The sequence below is a fragment of the Aulostomus chinensis genome, chromosome 9 (assembly GCF_037954235.1).
Source record: "Aulostomus chinensis isolate RoL2024-O1b breed Wild chromosome 9, RoL_Achi_v1.0, whole genome shotgun sequence".
Lineage (NCBI taxonomy): Eukaryota > Metazoa > Chordata > Actinopteri > Syngnathiformes > Aulostomidae > Aulostomus > Aulostomus chinensis.
Genome location: NC_141328.1, coordinates 23,337,553 through 23,357,313, shown reverse-complemented (window position 1 = coordinate 23,357,313; position 19,761 = coordinate 23,337,553). Strand labels below are relative to the sequence as shown.

Sequence of the window (19,761 nt, the reverse complement as noted above, 5' to 3'; positions counted from 1 at the left end):
CGACACACAGAGTTGTTGAGGAAAAATGGAGCGAAAGCAAAATTGTTGGTTTTTTTTTTCGTTGAGTGTATTTGAAATGGGAAAATACTGTTTATTATGACATATCCACACAACATGACTTCTCCAATGCGGGTGAGCCTCCGAGCCACTACATTGCTGAATTGTTCTCACGCTCAAATATATTCTAACATGCTATATGCTGCACTGTGGTGCAATGGTTTGCACCGATGGCTCACAACAAGAGGGTTCTGGATTCAAACAAGCCTGGGACTTTCCGTGTGGAGTTTGCATGTCCTAGTGTTTGCGCAGCTTTCTCCCACTTGCCAATTACATACTTAAGTTTTTGAGACTCTAAAATGCCTGAAGGTGTGGGTCATCTGTGTCGCGGCGACCTGTCCAGGGTGTACCCCACCACTCCCCCAAAGACAGCTTGGGTAGGTTCCGGCCCCCCTGCAATCCTGAAACAGGATAAGCAGGTGACGATGTCCTAAATTTAGTCCAACAAGAAATGTCTGTTAGTTCTTACTTAGCAACTCCTCACTCAACTCTTTCGCCAGGATGAAGGCTTATTTATATGCAACAAAGCTGTGAAACTGAAAAGAATCACCCATTTCGCTGCAGGACCCCTCAGGTGGCAGGAGTAACCGCAGCGGCTCCTTAAACTCCAGTGTTACAACAAACCAGGACAGGAACTACACAAAGGATTTTTTTAACTCGCAGTATTTCTGACATATTGACACCAAACAAGTATCATTTTATATCTCTGCGTTCAGCGATGTCTCTCACAATATAAGGATCAGCAATGAAAGAGTTTTTGAGTAATAAACTGAATGTTATATGCATCGATTTTTAGTCATTCAGTAGAGCATCGCCAGGGCAACGCCTAAGTGCAGCTGAACCCTCAAAGCTGATTCAGATCAACTGATTCTCCGATAAGCAATTTGTGTAATAAACTCCTGGACGATGTAAATGTCAGTTTTACTTATATTTTAACTCGTATTACTTTTGAACTACATGGTTTCATCATGTATTACTTTGAGTAATGAGCTGGAGTCAATGACAGGACCAGTTTACGCCGTCTATGAATCCACTGCTGCTGCTGGTATGTAGATTAAAGAGCGGTCGTGTGGTCATTTGTGAATTTTTATGAGAATATCAAACATGTAGTGTCTGTTGTCTCTGGATATTTTCCATAACTCTCAGGTAATATTACATGGATCTTGGTGTGGGCTCATGTTCTCCATATGAACTTCTAGTTTTGGAAATGTTTCTTTGCATTTTTCCAGAAATGGCTCAAGGGCTGCAAGAAGACAAAATGATTGACTGTCGGCGTTCAGTCTGATGGTATCTGGATAGAGAAAGATCATGCTACATAATACGTGAAGATGTTACGCAATTCGTTGCAGTGAACATTTTCTATATCATTACCAGCATGGGAAAATACCTTTATTGATGTGATATTGACACGTCAGCGAGGCTTATCTGGATCAGACTTTGTAATACAGCTACTACAGCATGTTTCACGTGTGTCTCATTCACATGGCGTGTTGCAGTGCAGCGTTGGCTGCATTTGCTACCTTGTGGTTTGTTTTGCAGTTTTATTATTTTGCACTAAGCTCACTCACTGCCTGCTCACTCCAGCAGTCAGTGAGTGAGCCAGCCAGCCGGTGTCCACAGTGCATACCTGTGCTTGCTGACATGTACTAACTCACTCTTCCTGCAGGCCATGACAGAGGAACGCACGGCAATCATAACAATCAGAAGATGAATGTGGCCAACGTGGAGGGAGGAGGGTGGAGTGTGCAACACAAAATATAAGGGCAATGAGGATGAAATAAGAGAGGCTGAGGGAAGAGAGTGAGGAGGAAAAGAAGAGGAGATAAAAGTCAGGAGTTGCCCAAGGCCAAAGCCATTGGTGGAGTTTGTGAGGGGAGGAGGGAGAGGAAGAGCGAAATCATTAACGAACACCTGTCTGTTTCTGACTCCTAATAAATCCTGTACCTATCTGCGGGTCTCCCTCCAGTGTGGAGAAGGTTGCTTGCTTCCAAGAGAGGGTAGGATGGAAAGGAAGACAGTGGAGAAGGTAGATGGAGAGGCATGATAACATTTATAGCTCTTCCCTGCAGCAGCATGAGTGCATGTTATCTAACATCCACATTTCAAACTCCAAAACTTAAACTTCAAACTAGATTTATTCCGTCTAAATAGTTTGAATTCAGAACAGCTCACACACAACTTATGTTCTATGTTGAAGTACTCTTTCATTGGGTTATTACACAAAACAACCCCGTATACTTAATATAAATACAGAAGCTTGAAGAGAAAAGACAAAAATACTCTGTATCAATGGACACTATATTGTGTGTGAATGCTACTTGCGCTACAAATTGTATTCTTTTTTATTTTCACAGCCGGCTTTTCAGACCTCTTCCTCCTCCAGTTTTTTTATTGTACAAATACCATTCAAACATTAAAATGTTCTGAAAATTCAGTACACGTGCTTGTCTGCTTTTCTCATTGAGAGCCTTCATCATTTCAAGATTATTCCACATATTCTGTGAAAATGCTCCGATCCCAAAGTCAATGGGGAGTTCAGACTTTTTCAAGCAGCTTCAATCCCCTCCAAGTCTCTCTTACTTTCATGGAAAATCTCCACCGAAACCTTAAAACTTTGAAAAACTTTGTGATGTGTTAATAAAAAAAAAAAAGAACAACTTCCCACCTCTTTACTCTCTTGAAGTCGTTATTTTTCTTGGCCTTTCTTACATTTAACACAATCCAAACACAGAGCCATTAAACATATTTCATAGGCTGGCATTAGCTTTTTAATTAAACAAAACTTCATTTGCTCTACATCGCCCATACATTCATATTTTTCAACATTTTAAGTCAGCATTGCAGTCTAGTGTCATCTTTTTAACCAAGCCTTCATTTGTTCCTCTTTCTTTTTTTTTTTTTTTATACGATATTCATATTTTTCAACATTTCAAGTCAGCATTCCAGTCTGGCGTTGGCATTCACACCGCAGCTTCTTCCAAAATTGCATTCTTTAACTTGTTGTGCTTTACGGTGAGTAAAAACGTCGGGGACAAGAACTGAAAATTAGCGACAACTAAAATATTTGCAGTACATCACTTTCATGCTCTGTATTGGAACTATTTTTAACAGTATTGTCCATGTCAAATAATGATCAAATAAAAATAAAACAGTTGGTTTGCTGTCTAAGCTTTTTTACAATTAGAGGGAGGAAAAAAAAAAAAGACAAAACTTTTTTGGACGAACAGTGTCGCGGTGAGGTGAACTCTGGCCTCAAGGGTCGTCACAAGGTCATAATTTGAAAAAGCACCACGAATGTTAACTTCAAAATATTGAGGGGACCCTCTGCTGATTTGACAAATCAGTCATTGAGGACTCGGAGGTAAAAACCTGGATGATGGTAAATATTATAACCATAACTTTTATCAATTTAGGTCTAAATTTAGGCAAGTTTTTGATGTTGAATTTATCTAATTTTATTTAACTTCACCCAAAAAGTATATTTTGTCACCTCTGACAAGATGTCTTGAGGTCATGAAGACCTAGCTAGTTGTTAGCATCATAGCTAACACTGTATTAGTATCATAATTAGATGTTTCTAGCCGCCTGGAGTTACAGAAACCTTTTTATTTTTTATTTTTTTTACATACATTTTTACTGTATGTACTTATGTTTGTGTTTTAAAGTGGAAAAAAGTAGCAGAACGTCAACCAGATGTTCATTTCCGATTTTCAACAGGAAGCAAGATTTGGTTCAGTGACGTTTCAGGAAGTGCAGGCTCACTTTGCTGCATGTTACTCAACTTTCTGGAACTCTAAATCAACGGAGGGTCCCTTCACAGTTTTCAAAAACAGTTCTCATGGGTTTGATACCATTTCCTCCGGAGCACAGCTGAGATCATAGGTGGGCTCAGGGTCTCAGGTCCACACTCTCTATTCCACCATCATCTTTTTATCCCAATACCATGGCATCTTCTCAGACTTCAGCCAGGTTACTATGGGATGTCCCCAGTTCTGATAAAATAGTTGACTCTATTCAGATTAAGGCCAGATGTTCTCTCACTTGAAAATTCCATTTGCATATGTCGAGCATCAGACTGCAAGTATTGGATTTGGTAACATTAACCTCCATTATGAGCTGGAATACATGGATCTATTAAAAAGACACTGTTCTGCTCAGAGAAAAATTCCCCCCCGTTCTCCCGTCACACGCTGGAGTCTTAACTCAAGTTTCCAGAGGACGTGTCGCTTGCTTCAGGGGAGGCAGTGCAGGTGGGTTGGGATGTAGAAGGAATGAGGAAGAAACAGAGAGAGACAGAGAGTCAGCTTTGTAAGATTGGTGTCTGGAAAAGACACGGAAACACGTTGTGCAACACACTGTTGTACTAGTGTGTTCTAGTCATTTCTTCAGTTACTATGAATTGAAGAATATTTGGAGATATTTGCTTGTTTGCATTCTTGCCCTGAGTCGCACAAGAGGATTGATGTTAATGTAATGCTGAGGGTGGCGTTGGGGTTTAGTCTTGTGTTATAGCCTAGCTTAGTTTTCCAGAGGCAGAAGCAGAGGGGGAACAGCTACCGTGTCATGCATAATTAGTGAGTAAAGAGTAATTCATCTTTACAATGAACATACGTGCACCTGTTCTTTAAGGCAGAATGATTTAGCAGTAAATGTCCCCTAGTCTGAGAGAACATCCCTTCCTCACTTCCTAGTTTTTGATAGTTGACACATCTGCAGCCTATTTTATTGTGTTTTTCTGTTTTGTAAGTTGTGAATAAATTATTTATATAAAATGGTAATCATGTAATGTTTTGATTGGCAATATTTTTCAGATATTGCTGTTTCCTACTGAGATCAGTTGTGCCCATCCCTGATGTGCTGTTTGTAAGTGGACTACATCTTCCCGATGGGCACCATGGGCGCATGAGGGAGAGCAGCTAGACAAATGGAGTGTGGTCGATGAACAAGCTCTCAACTGAATACAGTATATGGTCCCATACATTCTGTACAGTGCGGAACCAGAAGCATTGAACCAAGGTTTTGTGGAGTCAAGAAATGAGCAGTTAATAAACAAATGAAGTAATTAATCCGAGCAAGGCAAACCTGTGTGATCAAAAACACAACTTGAAGAAGAATTTAAGAATTTAAGATTTGAAATATGCGTCTGACAGAAAAAAATCTTTGCAGATATCTTATCACTTGAACACGTGTATCCTATTTTAACATATGACATGAAGTCAATTCTATTTCTTCTTGTTTTACAAATTTCCATTTGATTTAAAAGTGCAGTCATGTGTAACAAGACAAAACAAGTTTTATAACTCATATATAAACGAATACAGGCGTTAAGTTGAGTTCTCCTTTAATTTGACGAACTCCGCTGTGATTACTGAAATACTTCTTGACAATGCAGTTCACTTACTTGTCATGTTGTACTCACCTGCTCTCATCCAGGAACATTCACTACATAAGACACACGACAAGATTGTGGGTCAGAGCACAGAGACACACACACACACACACACACACACACTCACACACAAACACACACACACACACACACATGTGTACAGGGTGGAAGTAAAACCAGGGTGGTTTCTAGATTTGGTTCCAGCGAAATAAATTTGTCAGAACTTCAAGTTTAACATCAACAGCAGTGCTGGCAGATGAGTTGACATCAACTTTCAGGCCAGGTGCCACCTCTAGTGATCATGTGATCAATTCAGAGCAGGTAGTGTCTCTAGTGATGGTGTGAGCAGCAGCTCGGCAGCTTTGCCTACTCATTGAGCCACAGGTGCTTCGCTAATGCGCCATGGAGGCGTGTATGTGGGTGGGGGAGCTTTTAAAAGCCTCTAAAATCTGGAATTTATTTATGGGAATCAACAGTCAGGGTGACAGGTTTAACACTGTATGTAACCTGGGACGACTGCTGGTGGGCGGAGTCAATTATCACCCATGTTGGGCTGTCAACAAAAGCCATGATATAACTCTACAGCAGATATTATACTGCCAATATGGCAGCTAATTAGAATTTCATTAATAACTAGATATAGACATATTTTGTTCATCTTTATTATAGATGCATGAACTCTTATTTTCACTGGAATATAAATACATCAGCTTGCGTGGGCTTTATATTTGAGTCACCCACAATAAATCTTGTGAGTCAGAACTTTAGCTCACCTCAACCATTCACATACAGGACTGAAGTGTCGCACAGCTTTGTGTGTGTGTGTGTGTGTGTGTCCCATGCTCCACTGACCTGGGCTGGAGCTGCCTGGAGTGGCAGTGGCGGCACCTCGGCCTCGACTCACCAACAGGGCTTCCTGGTTTTCAGCCAGAGCTTGCTTGGCCAGGTAGCGCTCCCTCTTGATCTTCAGCTCCAGGGATTCAGGGACGTCTGGTACGATCCAGTCGATGGCTCGAAGAACGAAAAACACCACATGCTGGAGGACCGGAGACATGCCGATAATGAGACGTTGTCTGTCTTTTACTCAATACGCACTTCTATTGGTTTATTTGATCACTGTGCACCATCTAGACACCATCCATTCATTTAGAATAACTTAATATCATGGAGTAAAACTGATTCCTCTGACTTGCACCTTGGAAATGCCAGTATCTTTTCATGAGTGACAGCTAAAAGCTTGTTGTAGTCAATTCTGGTTGTGTGGAATCTATTGTTGCCTCTGAATTCATATTTCTTCTACTTAGGTGGTGGGGTACTTTATATGGAAGCTATGCTGCTAAAATATCAGTGAGAGTTTCTTTTCCACCTCAAAAGCGATGACGAAACCAAGTCGGACAGCGAGGAGTTCCCAGTAGAAGAGTGTGTAGTTTCCATTGTTGTCTCGGAAGGCTTTGTATCTGAATCAACAAATACACCGTTACTGCAGAACATAATGGTTACTTTCCCCACAGAGTTCATGTTTTCAGTCGCATTTGTCTGTCGGCAGGATTACGCGAAAAATGTGAGGCTATTTCACACCAAACACTGTGCAAGGGTGTAGAATGAGCCAAGGAAGACACAGATTGGTCATAGCGCCACCTGGTGACAACAAGAATTGTCATTTTTACACTTTGAAATACTATTCCTAGATATTTGAGCAGATCCATTTCAAATTTTGTCACAAACAGCTGAAGAACTTGATGAGACATTATTGGACATTAGCATTTAGAACAGTGTTTGTGATTTTGTTACATGTGACAAAAAAAGAAAAACTACAAATAAAGACAGGTGTTGGACTCTTCAGTGTACCTGCACATGCGGTACTCTGTGTAGTTACGAGGGGCATACGCCAGGGTAAAGTTAACGTATCCGTTGAGGTCATTGTCGAACTTGTACTGGTAGAGGAGACGAGGTAAGAAATCTGATGTGAAGGCAATCAGGAAAGCCTGAAAGAAAAATCAGGAAACTTCTATAATATCCTTTCCCCTGTCATTAACAGCCATACTTTTAGGCTTTTATTCTACACACATTGGCGATGACAGATAGGTGTGACAAGGCCTCCAGAATGTTGAACCAGACTCCGATGTTCTGGGCACGCTCTGCCACCGGCCGCCGGTATTCACACACAAACTTATGGGCATCGAGACGGATCTCCACCCAGTTGTTGAGGAGGGCGAAGAGAGGAGCGAGGGGGAATGCTGCCACAAAGATGGTGATAAAGCCAAACTGGAGCACTGCAACCACAGATTTGAGCAGAGTATTTACACCTGTTCATTAAACTGTTAATGTTTATACATTCCTGGTGACACTGTATGTCAAATACAGTAGAGAATCCCCACCCATCTCAAGATACTCCTCAAACAGGCCCCCACACTCCACCAGCTGGTAGTCTTCTTCCCAGCCCCGAGGCTCGTGGGATGTTTTACCCCCAAGCACCTTGGTCACGGTTCTCTTCTGGCGCCAGGCCTTCACTTTACTGTCAGAGCCAAGAGTGAAATGTCAGATTCAGGATATATATAAACCATGACGACAAACTACAACTCTGAGATGTGACGACTTCCTGTATCACGAGCACCTGACCTCTTTCTTTATTCAAAGTCATCCATTTTATCATCTGCAATAACACATATCACAGATTGGATTGCAGAGCTCCTAGTGGTCAAAAGGTCGAGCAACTCTAGTCCGGATACACACATCCCACCCAGACACGCACACGCACACACTCTCACTCTCACTCTCACTCTCGTGTCTGCTGGACCCAGTCAAGGAGAAGATTTACACTGTGTAAGACGGTCAAAAGGTCAGAACCCAAACTAACTGATCAGGGGAGCATGTGGACAGGAAACATACGGGATAATGAACTCTTGAATGTTGTTGATGAGTTGTTTTCCCACCATGATGATGAAAAGTTGTTCAGCCAATTCTATGAGACAGCCCCCGGGACCGCACTGCATTTTAACAAAGACACACAAAAACACACAGATATGACTACACGACAACACTGTGTTTGAGCCTACGCTTGTACTTGTTTTACAGGTGAAATGATAAATCATCCAACAAGGAGAGACTCACGTCTTCATTTCTCATCCCAAACAAGGTCCCATAGTTGGAGGGGTAACCCACAAACCTGCCCCCCCGAAGAGAAACATGTTAAAAACATTCTAACTCACGGTTTGTGCTGCGTTTAATGATTTTCTAAGTTCCATTGTCATGACTCACCTTCCTTTAAAGAAGGCCACATAAAAGGGGGACGAATAGAAATTGACAAACTGGAAGATGAAGACCTTGAAGATGAAGGCGTTGTCATACTGGGTTTGTGTTCTGTGCATCTCTGCAGCACAGAAAAGAAAAGACAACACAGAGCCAGCAGTTACCATGGTGCAGACTGCAAACTACGGGAGCCATCAGCAGGTCAACAAAAGTGTCCAATACTTTGATTTATGACAAAAACTGACGACATTCTTTTCAGCCTCAGTGGTATTTTAACAAACAGAGATGGCAAAATGTAGTTCAAACTACCTACTAAGCATCATCGTGACTGCAAGAATCAAAAAGACTAGACATTAAATTTTATCCAGCCACGGTGCTCCTTTGTGTAAAGTCTCCCAGAGCTGCTTTTGCTTTTAGACATCTAACTAAGTAAGTAAATTCAATAGTTTATAGATTTAATGGATCTCTGATAGCCTCAGAGTTTTATGTAGGGAAAAGAGAAAAGAAGTAACTGTGAGAACATCTCTTTACATCGAGTGCATTCTCTCCTGGAAAAATTGTTTATTGTTTGAGGATAATAAATGGGAAAAAAAACTGCTGAAGCAATAGAAGGAAAAATCTTTCCCACCTTTGAAAGTGACTGCCACAAAAATGCAGTCTGACGTAGGCTAGATTGATCTGAATACTCTAAACACTTACTCAAGCTTTTTGAGAGTTCAGATGAAGTGAATATTCCTGTTCCTAGAATTTAAATGCAGAAATGCTGACTCAGTTTTCTACATGAACTATTCATAATGTTCCTCGCATTATATTTGTGTATGCGTTGTCCATGAGGAACATAAGAAATGGAATACCCTGATGGAAAAAAGGCAAAAACACAGCAAGAAAGAGACTGCAGGCTGCGTTGCAGTGATCCGTGCACTCTCCTGCTCTTTGCTGCTCTTTCTACACCAGACGCTGGAATCAAATTTACAACAACCTCCTGCTCGATGTTTTTAGTTCCTGGAGATCCAATGAAAGGCTGATATAGTCGGATTTAAGGTGAGCAGTATTGACTCTTACCCCACTTTGTTAGCTGCTCAGCTAATGCGGTGTAGACCTGGCCCATCAACAAGATCAGGCCCAGATTAACGATACTGCTGGAGATGTTGGCTATGGTTCCCGCCTGGAGAGGAGATGGAACATTCATGAATGTACACCATCAAACTCCCGAGGGAGCTGATGTAGTACTGTACATGTACGCAATAGTCATCACAAACACAAAATCGCCAATTGAAACAGCAGCTGATGCCCTAGGAGGCTCTGACGTACCTCTGTACGCAGGACGGGGCTCCCAGTATGGAATATAATCACACTGATGATACCGCGGCACATGACCACTGTCACCAGGAAAATCATCACCACACACAGCTGAGAGGAAGACACAGATTAGAACTTCATTTCAGAACAAATTCTTTTCAGGATGTACACTTGTTTTCTGCAGGCGTTTCTGCTCTCACTACACCCTATTATGCAGCAGGAGATCGCAGCCAAATGGAGAGCAGCCATCTTCTCTCTCTGCCAGCATCCATCAAGAGAATAAAACAACTCATATCATCGACTGAGTTCAGGCGATTCACTTTCAGTTTTTGAGGTGTCATCCTTTATTCACATTCGTCTGCAGCAACATCAAATTAAAGCGAGTAGGTTTCTATGGTGACCACCAGCACATTTTTGTATCATCATGTTGGACTCGCTTCAGTTATCCACAACACTACTGTAAGCAAGAGACTTCATGGTGCATTCAGGTGCACCTGGTAAACAGAAATCGAATTTGTTGGTATGGAAGAGCTTGAGATTTCATTCCAGTAATAAAGTCAGAAACATATTCCCTAAAGCCAGGAAGGTGGTTTAAAACTACTTTTTTTGTCTTATTCTTTTCAAATAAAAGACATCTGTCAGTACTTTCTTCTTCCCTCACTTCAACATTTTAAATAATCACATAACAAATAAATTAAAAGGCCATAAAAAACCTGAATCAAACAGTTAAAAGCTGCAGTTCTTTCAAAAGTGGATGGTGGTTCAGATTTCATTTTGCTGGGCCAAACAAACCCTGGAATATCAGTTACTCCAGACATTAGAATAAAAAAAACTTGTTTTAAAGGCCCAGTCATACAGAGGGGAAAAATACCCCCAAACCACCAGAATCTTAAAAAATACTTTGACACTAATTTTTAGTCCTACTACCAAACACTGAATTTAATTGATTCTTTCCAGAGAACCCTAATTAGCACAATTCAGAAAACATGCCTATTGCGCGTGTGTGGCAGCGGCCAGCAGGTGATGCTGTGCAGCAAGTTGCATCTATTGTTAATTGTGGAGTGTGTGCAATAACACCCAATTCAATGTTTCATTGCAGTCCCGTTATTTAACATAAAAGTTCTCAACCGTATCACCCAGTGAATTTACAGGTTCTGGAGGTGCTTGAATGGACGTAAGAACCAACTTAAGTCACTCTGTATTTGTCCGAGAAGGAAACATTTCCTTGCCAAGTCATTAAGTATAAGAAAGATAAGCTTCTTTCTCAGTCACTCTATTGTGTTTTCCAGATAAGTGAACATGCACTCACAGACTTCAGGTATCACTGCCAAAGTGTGGGGGCGGGAGAACTGATCCACAGAACCTCGCCACAGTACAAGTTAATCCTGAACTTATCAGATCAAATCTAGCCCTGCGGGGAATGACCTGCATCCATTATTTTAAATCCATTCAGCTGCTGGAATCGCTCACAAGAGTAAGAAAACTTTCTCTTTCTCCCCAGAAGCCCGAGAGTAAAATATACAGAGCCCGACGATAGAGTGCCTGTGGGCTGAGGAGGTTGATAGACGCTTGCATGGGATTTGATCAGATCATTGCATGTGATCTTTTAACATCAACAACAAGAGCGACTGACCATAATAATCACGGTTGGCGCTTGTATGTGAATGTCTGACCCATGACGACTGACATCACCAGGTCATGATTTACAGAGCATGCGTCTCGTTTACCAACCACTTAACAATGCACGTTCACACGGACATTCATTCACTTTCGGCTGCAGCTCAAGGACATCAAGCAAGGAACTTGATAATAATCAAGCCAGCTGCTCCACTTTCTGAGCCACTAACCTCTTGCTGATCCAGTGTAATTTCATAAACTTGGAAATTCAAAACCAACTCGACTGCTGTCCTGAAATATGGTCAAAGAGCCTCACCATCATGATGATGACCATGGAGCCGGTGAACATGCGGGACAATCTGGTCTTCTCTGGAAAGTAGGGCTCTTTGACTCCTGTCACCGGGTTTTGTTCCATCATCGGGGCCATGGCAGCAAACTCTGGCCGAGGTCGCTCCTGAGGGAATACAGTGATGACATCAGCAAAATGTACAGGCGCTTTGATGGTCTGCTGAGGACCCTAAAAACTCCGTAACTAAGGTAAAGAAAGAAAGGGTTGTGACACCTCTTCTTCATGGAAGTCCATGCAGTCCCAATGATGAGCCAGGGTGGCCATCTTTCTCTTCCAGTACTCCAGGAAGGTTACAGCCCAGAAAGACATGAAGACACTGAAGAGGACTGTACCTGGGTGGTCAAACAAGTAGCCCAACTGCAACAGAGACGGACATGATTTCAGGAAATATATCAGCGAAATTTGATAATCTTTCTTTGATGAAATCTGACTGGAGGTGTGGCAATATGTGGTGTTACAGTTAAGAACAGAGAGGAAATAAGACGGCTCTAGCTTCTAATCATGTGTCCAGGGCACCTAAAATAACAATTGCAGGTATATTTACATGCCACATAGTAGCTCAGCCTATTAATTATCTAATTTGGGGCCTCTTTCAACGAGTTAAGATGCAGGACAAGAGAGGCGTTCATGTTCAGGTAGGATCAAAAGGGGCTGAGGCCTCAGCAGGACCGATAACTGTTCAACGTCTTGCGTAGCACAACAACACACAGAGACTCAACTTGAGAAGATTAGATTACCTTAACCATGGTGCAGATATCAGACATGTTCCAGGCCTTACACGTGTTACAGAGAGGACACATCAGATAATTAGCTCCGCTGTCACAGACCTCCTTACTGTTGACAAACACAAAGATACAGAGAATTTACCACAGTGTGTTTTACAGCTTCCCTACCTGTGCCAGCTTATAAACTGGAGGGATGAACATTGCAAGATTTACTCCTGGATGCACGCGAGGAAAGATCACCATCCACTGCACTTTACCATGACTGCACTCCTCATCTGTTGGCCAAATAAAGCCTTGGCTCACCGGGAAGACTCTTTTCCTTCTTTTAAGCTCTTCCCCTGTGATGCACTCCTACACTCCTTCAGTCGCTGATCAATAACTTTTAACTTTTAAGCTGTTTAATTTCTTTATTGACTCGTCCTCCACAGAATTCTCTGAACTCCCCTGTTCATTAACAGATTTATGTTACAGGCAACAATCGATACACAAATGTAAAGAGATCTGATTCCACATGATTGGTGAAAGCACAACAACGTATCCACAGACAAAACGATATGTAATGATCCTTATGACGTCTGCGGTCAGGAAGAGTACAAAGCGCTAAGATATATTTGTGTCTTGCAATTCAAGAGAAAGAGTGTGTTTAGAGTGTTAATATGTGGGTAAATGCAGTGTGTTTAAGATTATAGTTCAACACCTTGAGTAATACAATGATTTTCTTTCCGCCTGAGTGTAAGATGAGCAGATGAGTGTAATGCCTGTAGGTTAACCAGCTAAGTGCTGAAGTATAAGTAAGTGCTGCGCTGTGTGTGTGGTGTCAGGTTGTGGTCTTGTTCCCAGGAACACTTTGACACTCACTGTGTGCTCAAGATCCCAGGAAGGATCCCTGCCCCCTGGTTGTTCACCGAGGAAACTGTTCCCCCACATGTTAAGTTATAGTACTGGAACATTTTAGATAACAATGATGTTTATATGTGACACAATAAGACATGTAACAAATTCACCGAGTCACAAAAGCTGGACCGAGAATGTCAGTTTACGGTAACATCTATCTTACATTTAAGTAGCTCATGTTGGCTTTAATAGCAGACTAAGAGAAGCCACCAGGTGGACATTCAGAACAGAAATCTATCCGTCTCCTTGGGGCAGGCAGCTGAAACATTTCTCAGGAGACAAAATCATGGAGACGGAGGGAAAGGTTTCGTTATGGCCTTGATTGAGGCTATATAAATACATTATATATAACATCAAGTCTTACGGTGATATTTTGTGCTTTTGGTATGAATTATACATCCAGAACGTATTATATTATGTGCTGTAAAGGCTTCTTGTGGCTTGAAGATCTTAGTGCCACATCCATCAGGGGTTAATTACCATAACTAACATAATTGCTGACCTCGTTCTAAATGTGTGTGTAGTTTTTGTGTGTTTGATGTCTTTGATGTAGAGCCGATTGTAGAGAGATGACAGGAAATGAGGGCAGAGGAGGATCTGGGAAACTCTGGACTCTACACGTGTTAACGCTTCATATACAGTATGTACTTAAAAAAAAAAAAGCAGCTATTTCCAACATTGTTCCCTGCCTTTTATTTTCATTCTACTAAATGGTGTTGGTGGAGTGTGTGGACTCACGCTGGTGTGTTGGTACCCATGGACATGACTCCAGACACAAACACCATGGTTCCCACCACGGCCACCGGCAGCAGCCAGGCAGTGTAAAAACCTGTGGAGACAGAAAGCTCCATTCAGGCTGCAGACGTCAGCTGATCTAAGCAGGTTGTACAATTACACTGCCGCACTGCTGCGTAATGATGGAACAACCCTGATGAGGACGTCAGCTACACTTGCGGATAGTAATGTTATAATTGCAACAACTTCTGTGAGGCCAGATGTTTGTTCTTTTCTGGGAAACACAGAAATGGAAGAATAATAGCACAAATAATGAGGGACCAAAGAGGGACAGCAAGCAGGTGTCTGTCCACATAGACAGACGCCTGCTTGCTGTCAGACTAAAGCAGATTTTTCTCTGGGTTTTGCTGCATTTATTCGTCCATCTACCTTCACAAACCCTCCAGGGCCTGCTGCAGAGATAGGAGGAGTCTGTTTTCTCAGTCAGTGTCCTAGATTCCTCTTACCAAACACATCATTGATCAGCCAGCTATAGAGCGGTGCGGGAATGAGTCCTAAAATCCAGGAGTAATTTAGCACTGGTGAACATTCAGTTCCATGAGGTTAAAAGTCTCAAATTTGGTAAATTGTTAACACTAGGTTAAGATATTCTAAATACATAAAGGATAATCTAAATTTTTTTCTTGAGAATAAAACATGTCAGTAAATAATGCACTTGTGAGTTTAGATGTATTCATGGGTCTTAAAAAATGACAGTTGCCAACAAGCGGCTAAGTGTGACTACAGACTTTATGACACTGTAAACAGAAGAAGCGGGACGCTAGTTGTGATGCTGCTATTATGGGTAGGTGGTGTTATTTGGCTTAGCCCTAATGTTAGATATGTACTTTTAATGTTAGCATTCAGGCTTCAAATGTCATAAAAACATTGTTAATTTGTAAAGACGATCTTGCTGAACAAAAGGTGAGTCTCATAAACTCGTGTTTGGCACAGAGCTCGAGTCAAAATCCCATCAGCGTAAGGCTGAGCTAACCCATGGCCATGTTAATGTCTGAGTTGGCACAAAAACATTATTGGCTGCATCACTAATGATTAAAATATCACAGTGAGGTGAAGTGGAGTTTCCTCTGATCATCAGTGTTAAGATAATTAGTGTTACATTGACATGGAGCAATAAAACTACAAAAGTAAAAGTTTACCCAGCCAGGCAAAGTAGAACGCAATCTTCTCTCCGTAGTACTCCCGGATGTGGTCCAGAGGCTGGTACTTGCACCACTTGCACCAGCGAGCCCAGTAGTGGTAGAGAACCTGCCTCTGGTTCAGCTCATCAGGAGGGATCTCATAGCTTGGAAGCTTGAAATGGCCCTGGAAACGAGATAAAAGAAGGAGGCTGAGAAGGACGTCACAGAATTACATCAGATGACAAACAGATGCGGAATATCCCACCTCATGCAGGGGGAAAGCAGCAGTGTACGCCCCTTCATTGACCAGTCTGTCCACGCCGACCTCTGCCCTCGTCCTTTTGCCGTACACTGTCCTGGCAAGAATCTCATACACCTGAAATAAAACACACACTTCTTGAGAGAATATTTTCAATCCCTACTTACACTGAGAAGGGTTTGTCACTTACAACACGATGTCTTTGTGTGTTAGAGAAGTAATTTTCATGGTCATCACAGCCAAGGAATCTGGAGAAAAGAGACATTGATTTAGTCAACAACACGACTGTATGCTGCTTAGAATATTACAGGCAAAGCAGTCACCTGTTCATCTTTGACTTGCGAAAGGCACACGTGTAATAATCCAGAGGCCTGTTAGGCACCGACTCTGTCATTACGTTAGGTATGCATAGTTTACTCAGTACTCGAGCAGATGTGTTTAGGTCCAGGTTTTGCTGCGCCTGCAAGACAAACACACATTCAAGTCAAGTCAGTCGTGTCAAATATATTTTCTATAGTACCTTTAAAACCTAAGTGCTTTACAAACGTGTTAAAAAAACAAAACAGAGCAGATTATTGCACAAAGGGCAAGAACTGTGCAAAAAACACGAAGGAAGCACACACCCAAGAAAGAATCCACAAAATTACCCACACCAGTTCCTACAACACATCATTCATTAAATGCACATATTTAGGAACGTTCACAAGCCAAGAGGTGAGCCTGACTCAGTGTAGTGGGGGAGTTTACCCCACTTTTTCAGCATCAATTCATCATCCATATCTTACATAAATTATATTTCTTAAAATTTTTGTTCATAAATGCTCAAAATATTTTCCAAAATAAAAGCATTTTGATACCGTTCACTGAGAGGTTTACATGAAATTTAGAACCCAAATTGCGTCTTCATCACGCTTTGAATGCTGGATTGAAAATAACAGAGCAGGAAACAACATGATCAGATATTACCCTCAAACAACAGCCATGCAAGCAACACAAAGTGAAATCATCACCAAATTTTGCATGAAGTTATGCATATATGAACACAGAAGATGTACACATAAATGTACACAGGAATTCATCCAACAGTCCTTCAGATATTTCATGTGGTCTGATGCAATCTTTTGAAGGATTATAATTTGAGGTATTTCTGTACAAACAGTGACTCAAACCTGCAGTGGAGCTCTGAGGCAGAGTTCCTCAGCGTAATACACCAACACATCCCAAGGAACACTAAGTTTCAGAAAATGGATGGTTTTCTTTTCGTTGGCCGTCTCCTCCTGGAGGGAAGAGAGTCAGTCTGTTATTTCTGAGGAGAAATAAATGGTAATGAGCAGAAATTTTTCCTGCATTACCTTCTCCATCAGCAAACCAGCACCCTCCAGATTCTGAACAAACTTCTCCCTCCACTGAGCCAGCTGTGCCTTCCTTCGTTCAGACCTGCTGTTCTCAATAGTGGGCACGGCTTCCCCCTCCTCTCCAGTCACCTCACCCCTCTGCTTCCCCCTGCCTCGCCGTCTCCTCCTCGAACGAACTTCCCACACCAGCACAAAGTCTGGAGCCAGATCACACAGCCTCAGTCATCCATCAGTGAGCTTCAGACAGCTGACACAATGTGAGCTGCTCAGGCTGCCTACCGATTTTGGTTCGTCCATCGCGGAAGTAATTCCCTGGCTGAGGAGGCGGCTGTTTCCTTCTTGTATTACAGTCAATATTAATGGGCTCATCATCCTTGTCATCTGCATGGTCTCTACAAGCTGAAAGCTGAGAGTACACCCATGCACTGTGAATAGACTTTTATTTTCAACTGTACAATCCTGAACCCCCCCCCCCCAAAAAAAAACCAGACTAGCACTAATTCACAATGATCCAGAAGGATGGGCTGAGCTTTTTGTAGGACAAAATGAAAACAATCACTCAGTGCGACAAAGTAATTCAACACTTGAATTGATTTGCCGTAACGTGCTGCAGCTTGTTGTAGCTTTTCATCGTGGATGAGACCACCTCAGAGAAGTCAGTGAGGGTTTAAGAAGAGGAAGAAGTAGCAGGGGGATTCATGTCTCCTGGGTGAATGTGCGGTTGTTACATCTATTCATGTGATTCATATAGCAAAGGCACACACTGCAGCAAAATAAGACCGCACTTACATATCTCGGTGGGATGAAAGAGCCGTTCTGCAGGCTTCCATAGCTGTCTGAGACCTGCGCTTCACTCCCATAGTCCAGATCCAGTAGGACCTCTCTGTCTCCTCTCAGCAGCTCTGAGCCTTTCCTCAGCATGACGTGAGGAGGACAGCGCCTGCGTTTGGACGAGAAGAAGAAATCTCATTAAACTGGATTAAAAAAAACAAAACAGTTCACTGAACTTTGCATATTACAAATACAGATGTGATAGAAGAGAGAGAAAAAAAGAAAAGGTTGATACAGAACCTTTGTGGTGGTGAAAAGGAGGCTGCTGATTCACAGCAGTCTGTTTTAGTCTTGTCCTCCTCCTCCTCCTCTTTATCTCTGCATCCTCTACCAGATAACTGTGCAATACCGTAATGGACCGAGCATGCAGGCACCAGCTTTCTTTTAACTGCATTTTGAAATACAGGACAGTGCACATTCCCCCGTCATGAATAATGTAACAGTCTGAGGGAGGGATAGCAGAGAAGCTTCCATCAATATGCTCTTAATGAGGAATCACACACATGATAGGGGGAGTCCTCTCCTTCATGACAGAGGGATTCCCCTCCATCCGTACAAGCTGGTTTGTTTATTTCATGTAATTGATGTGGAAACATGCACAAAATGTACATTAATTATTAACAGAACCAGAGAATAAAGTCCACCCCCTTCAAATGCTGTTGGCCCATATTCAGGAGTCCTCTCATTCGACAACCTCCACATGCATCAGCACAATAGGTGACACTATTTTCTGCACAACTCCTCCTCCCTTGCTGCAGTCAAAACAGAGCAGGAGAGGACGTGAAGGGCAAAATGAAGGGGAAAGGAAAACTCAGGGAAGTGTTAAGTTAATGGATCGTGACATATTAAAGGAGAGCAGAATAAATACTTGTCTGTCTGGACAATTTAACACAAGTTGTAAAATTGTGTTGTATTTTCGCCCAATACAACCAATTAAAATAGTGTTTTTATAGCCGCACATGCCAACTTCATACTGTAACAGTGTGTTAAATTCTTTCTGCTCCACAACATATTCATTAAAGTGTTTTAATAACGATTTGAATGTAAGTCCATGACAAGTGAATGACAACGTGCCAACAGAATGAAGACATACCAGCACCAGCACCCTCAGTGCTCTTATGTGGTAATGATTGGAAACCCACGACACATTTGTTATCTCCTTACATTTGAATTGTCTGGGATTTTGATGTTAAGGATCAATGCTGAAACAGTTTTCCCTTTGTCTGCAACATCCTCCCTTTATGTGCCATAGGCTAAGTGGGTGTGTCATAGACACCAGGACAGACCGGGATGGAACGTGAGGGCGTGACTCTTTCAGACCAGTCAAAGACTGAGGTCTTGTATTTCAGGTCAACAGGCTGTATGGAGTATAATGTTTGGGTTTTCTCTGTTTGTATTTAGTTTTGTTAGTTTACAAGGTGGAAGCGATTCTGTGTGTTTCACGTTTAGTAAAGAGAGCAGACGGTGAGTTATTGAGTAATTACAAGCTGCTTTGATCTTCTTTTTTTTTTTTTGGAAAGCGCAGTTGACGGAGGGAGAGCCAGAGTCAAAGCGTGCAGTCAGAAGGTCATCAGTGACGAGGAGATGAGGCAGCAGCTCGGTGAGCTCCTTTGCAACGATGCCAGCAACCAGCAGATTAGGGACTGGGTGGAGGTGTGTGTGTGTGTGTGTCCCTTCGGTTTGTTAATGTCAAGCAGGACTCCGGGCTTACGTTTTACTTCCGTTCGTGCAGCTCCCGGGATGGCATGATGACGAAGTCTCATGATCAAAACTGTTGAATTTATTGTTCCTTCACTATTTTTCAGGCTAACTGGGATGAAA

General features: G+C 42.1%; 1 protein-coding gene across 1 annotated transcript; it reads right to left on the bottom strand.

Moving 5' to 3' along the window:
* Positions 1–2,802: 2,802 nt before the first annotated feature.
* On the bottom strand, positions 2,803–18,292 carry ano11 (anoctamin 11). Its single transcript, XM_086214342.1, has 24 exons — positions 18,181–18,292; positions 17,899–18,049; positions 17,389–17,515; positions 17,107–17,306; positions 16,924–17,031; positions 16,078–16,214; positions 15,945–16,002; positions 15,761–15,871; positions 15,514–15,679; positions 14,318–14,408; positions 12,698–12,794; positions 12,174–12,317; positions 11,928–12,065; positions 10,007–10,105; positions 9,758–9,860; positions 8,705–8,816; positions 8,558–8,612; positions 8,336–8,433; positions 7,825–7,961; positions 7,514–7,719; positions 7,295–7,431; positions 6,813–6,903; positions 6,299–6,482; positions 2,803–5,499 (listed from the first exon to the last, which is right to left on the bottom strand). Exons 2-24 carry the CDS (start codon positions 18,028–18,030, stop codon positions 5,483–5,485), a joined length of 2,748 nt encoding a protein of 915 aa, XP_086070468.1. The 5' UTR covers positions 18,031–18,049; positions 18,181–18,292; the 3' UTR covers positions 2,803–5,482.
* Positions 18,293–19,761: the final 1,469 nt, after the last annotated feature.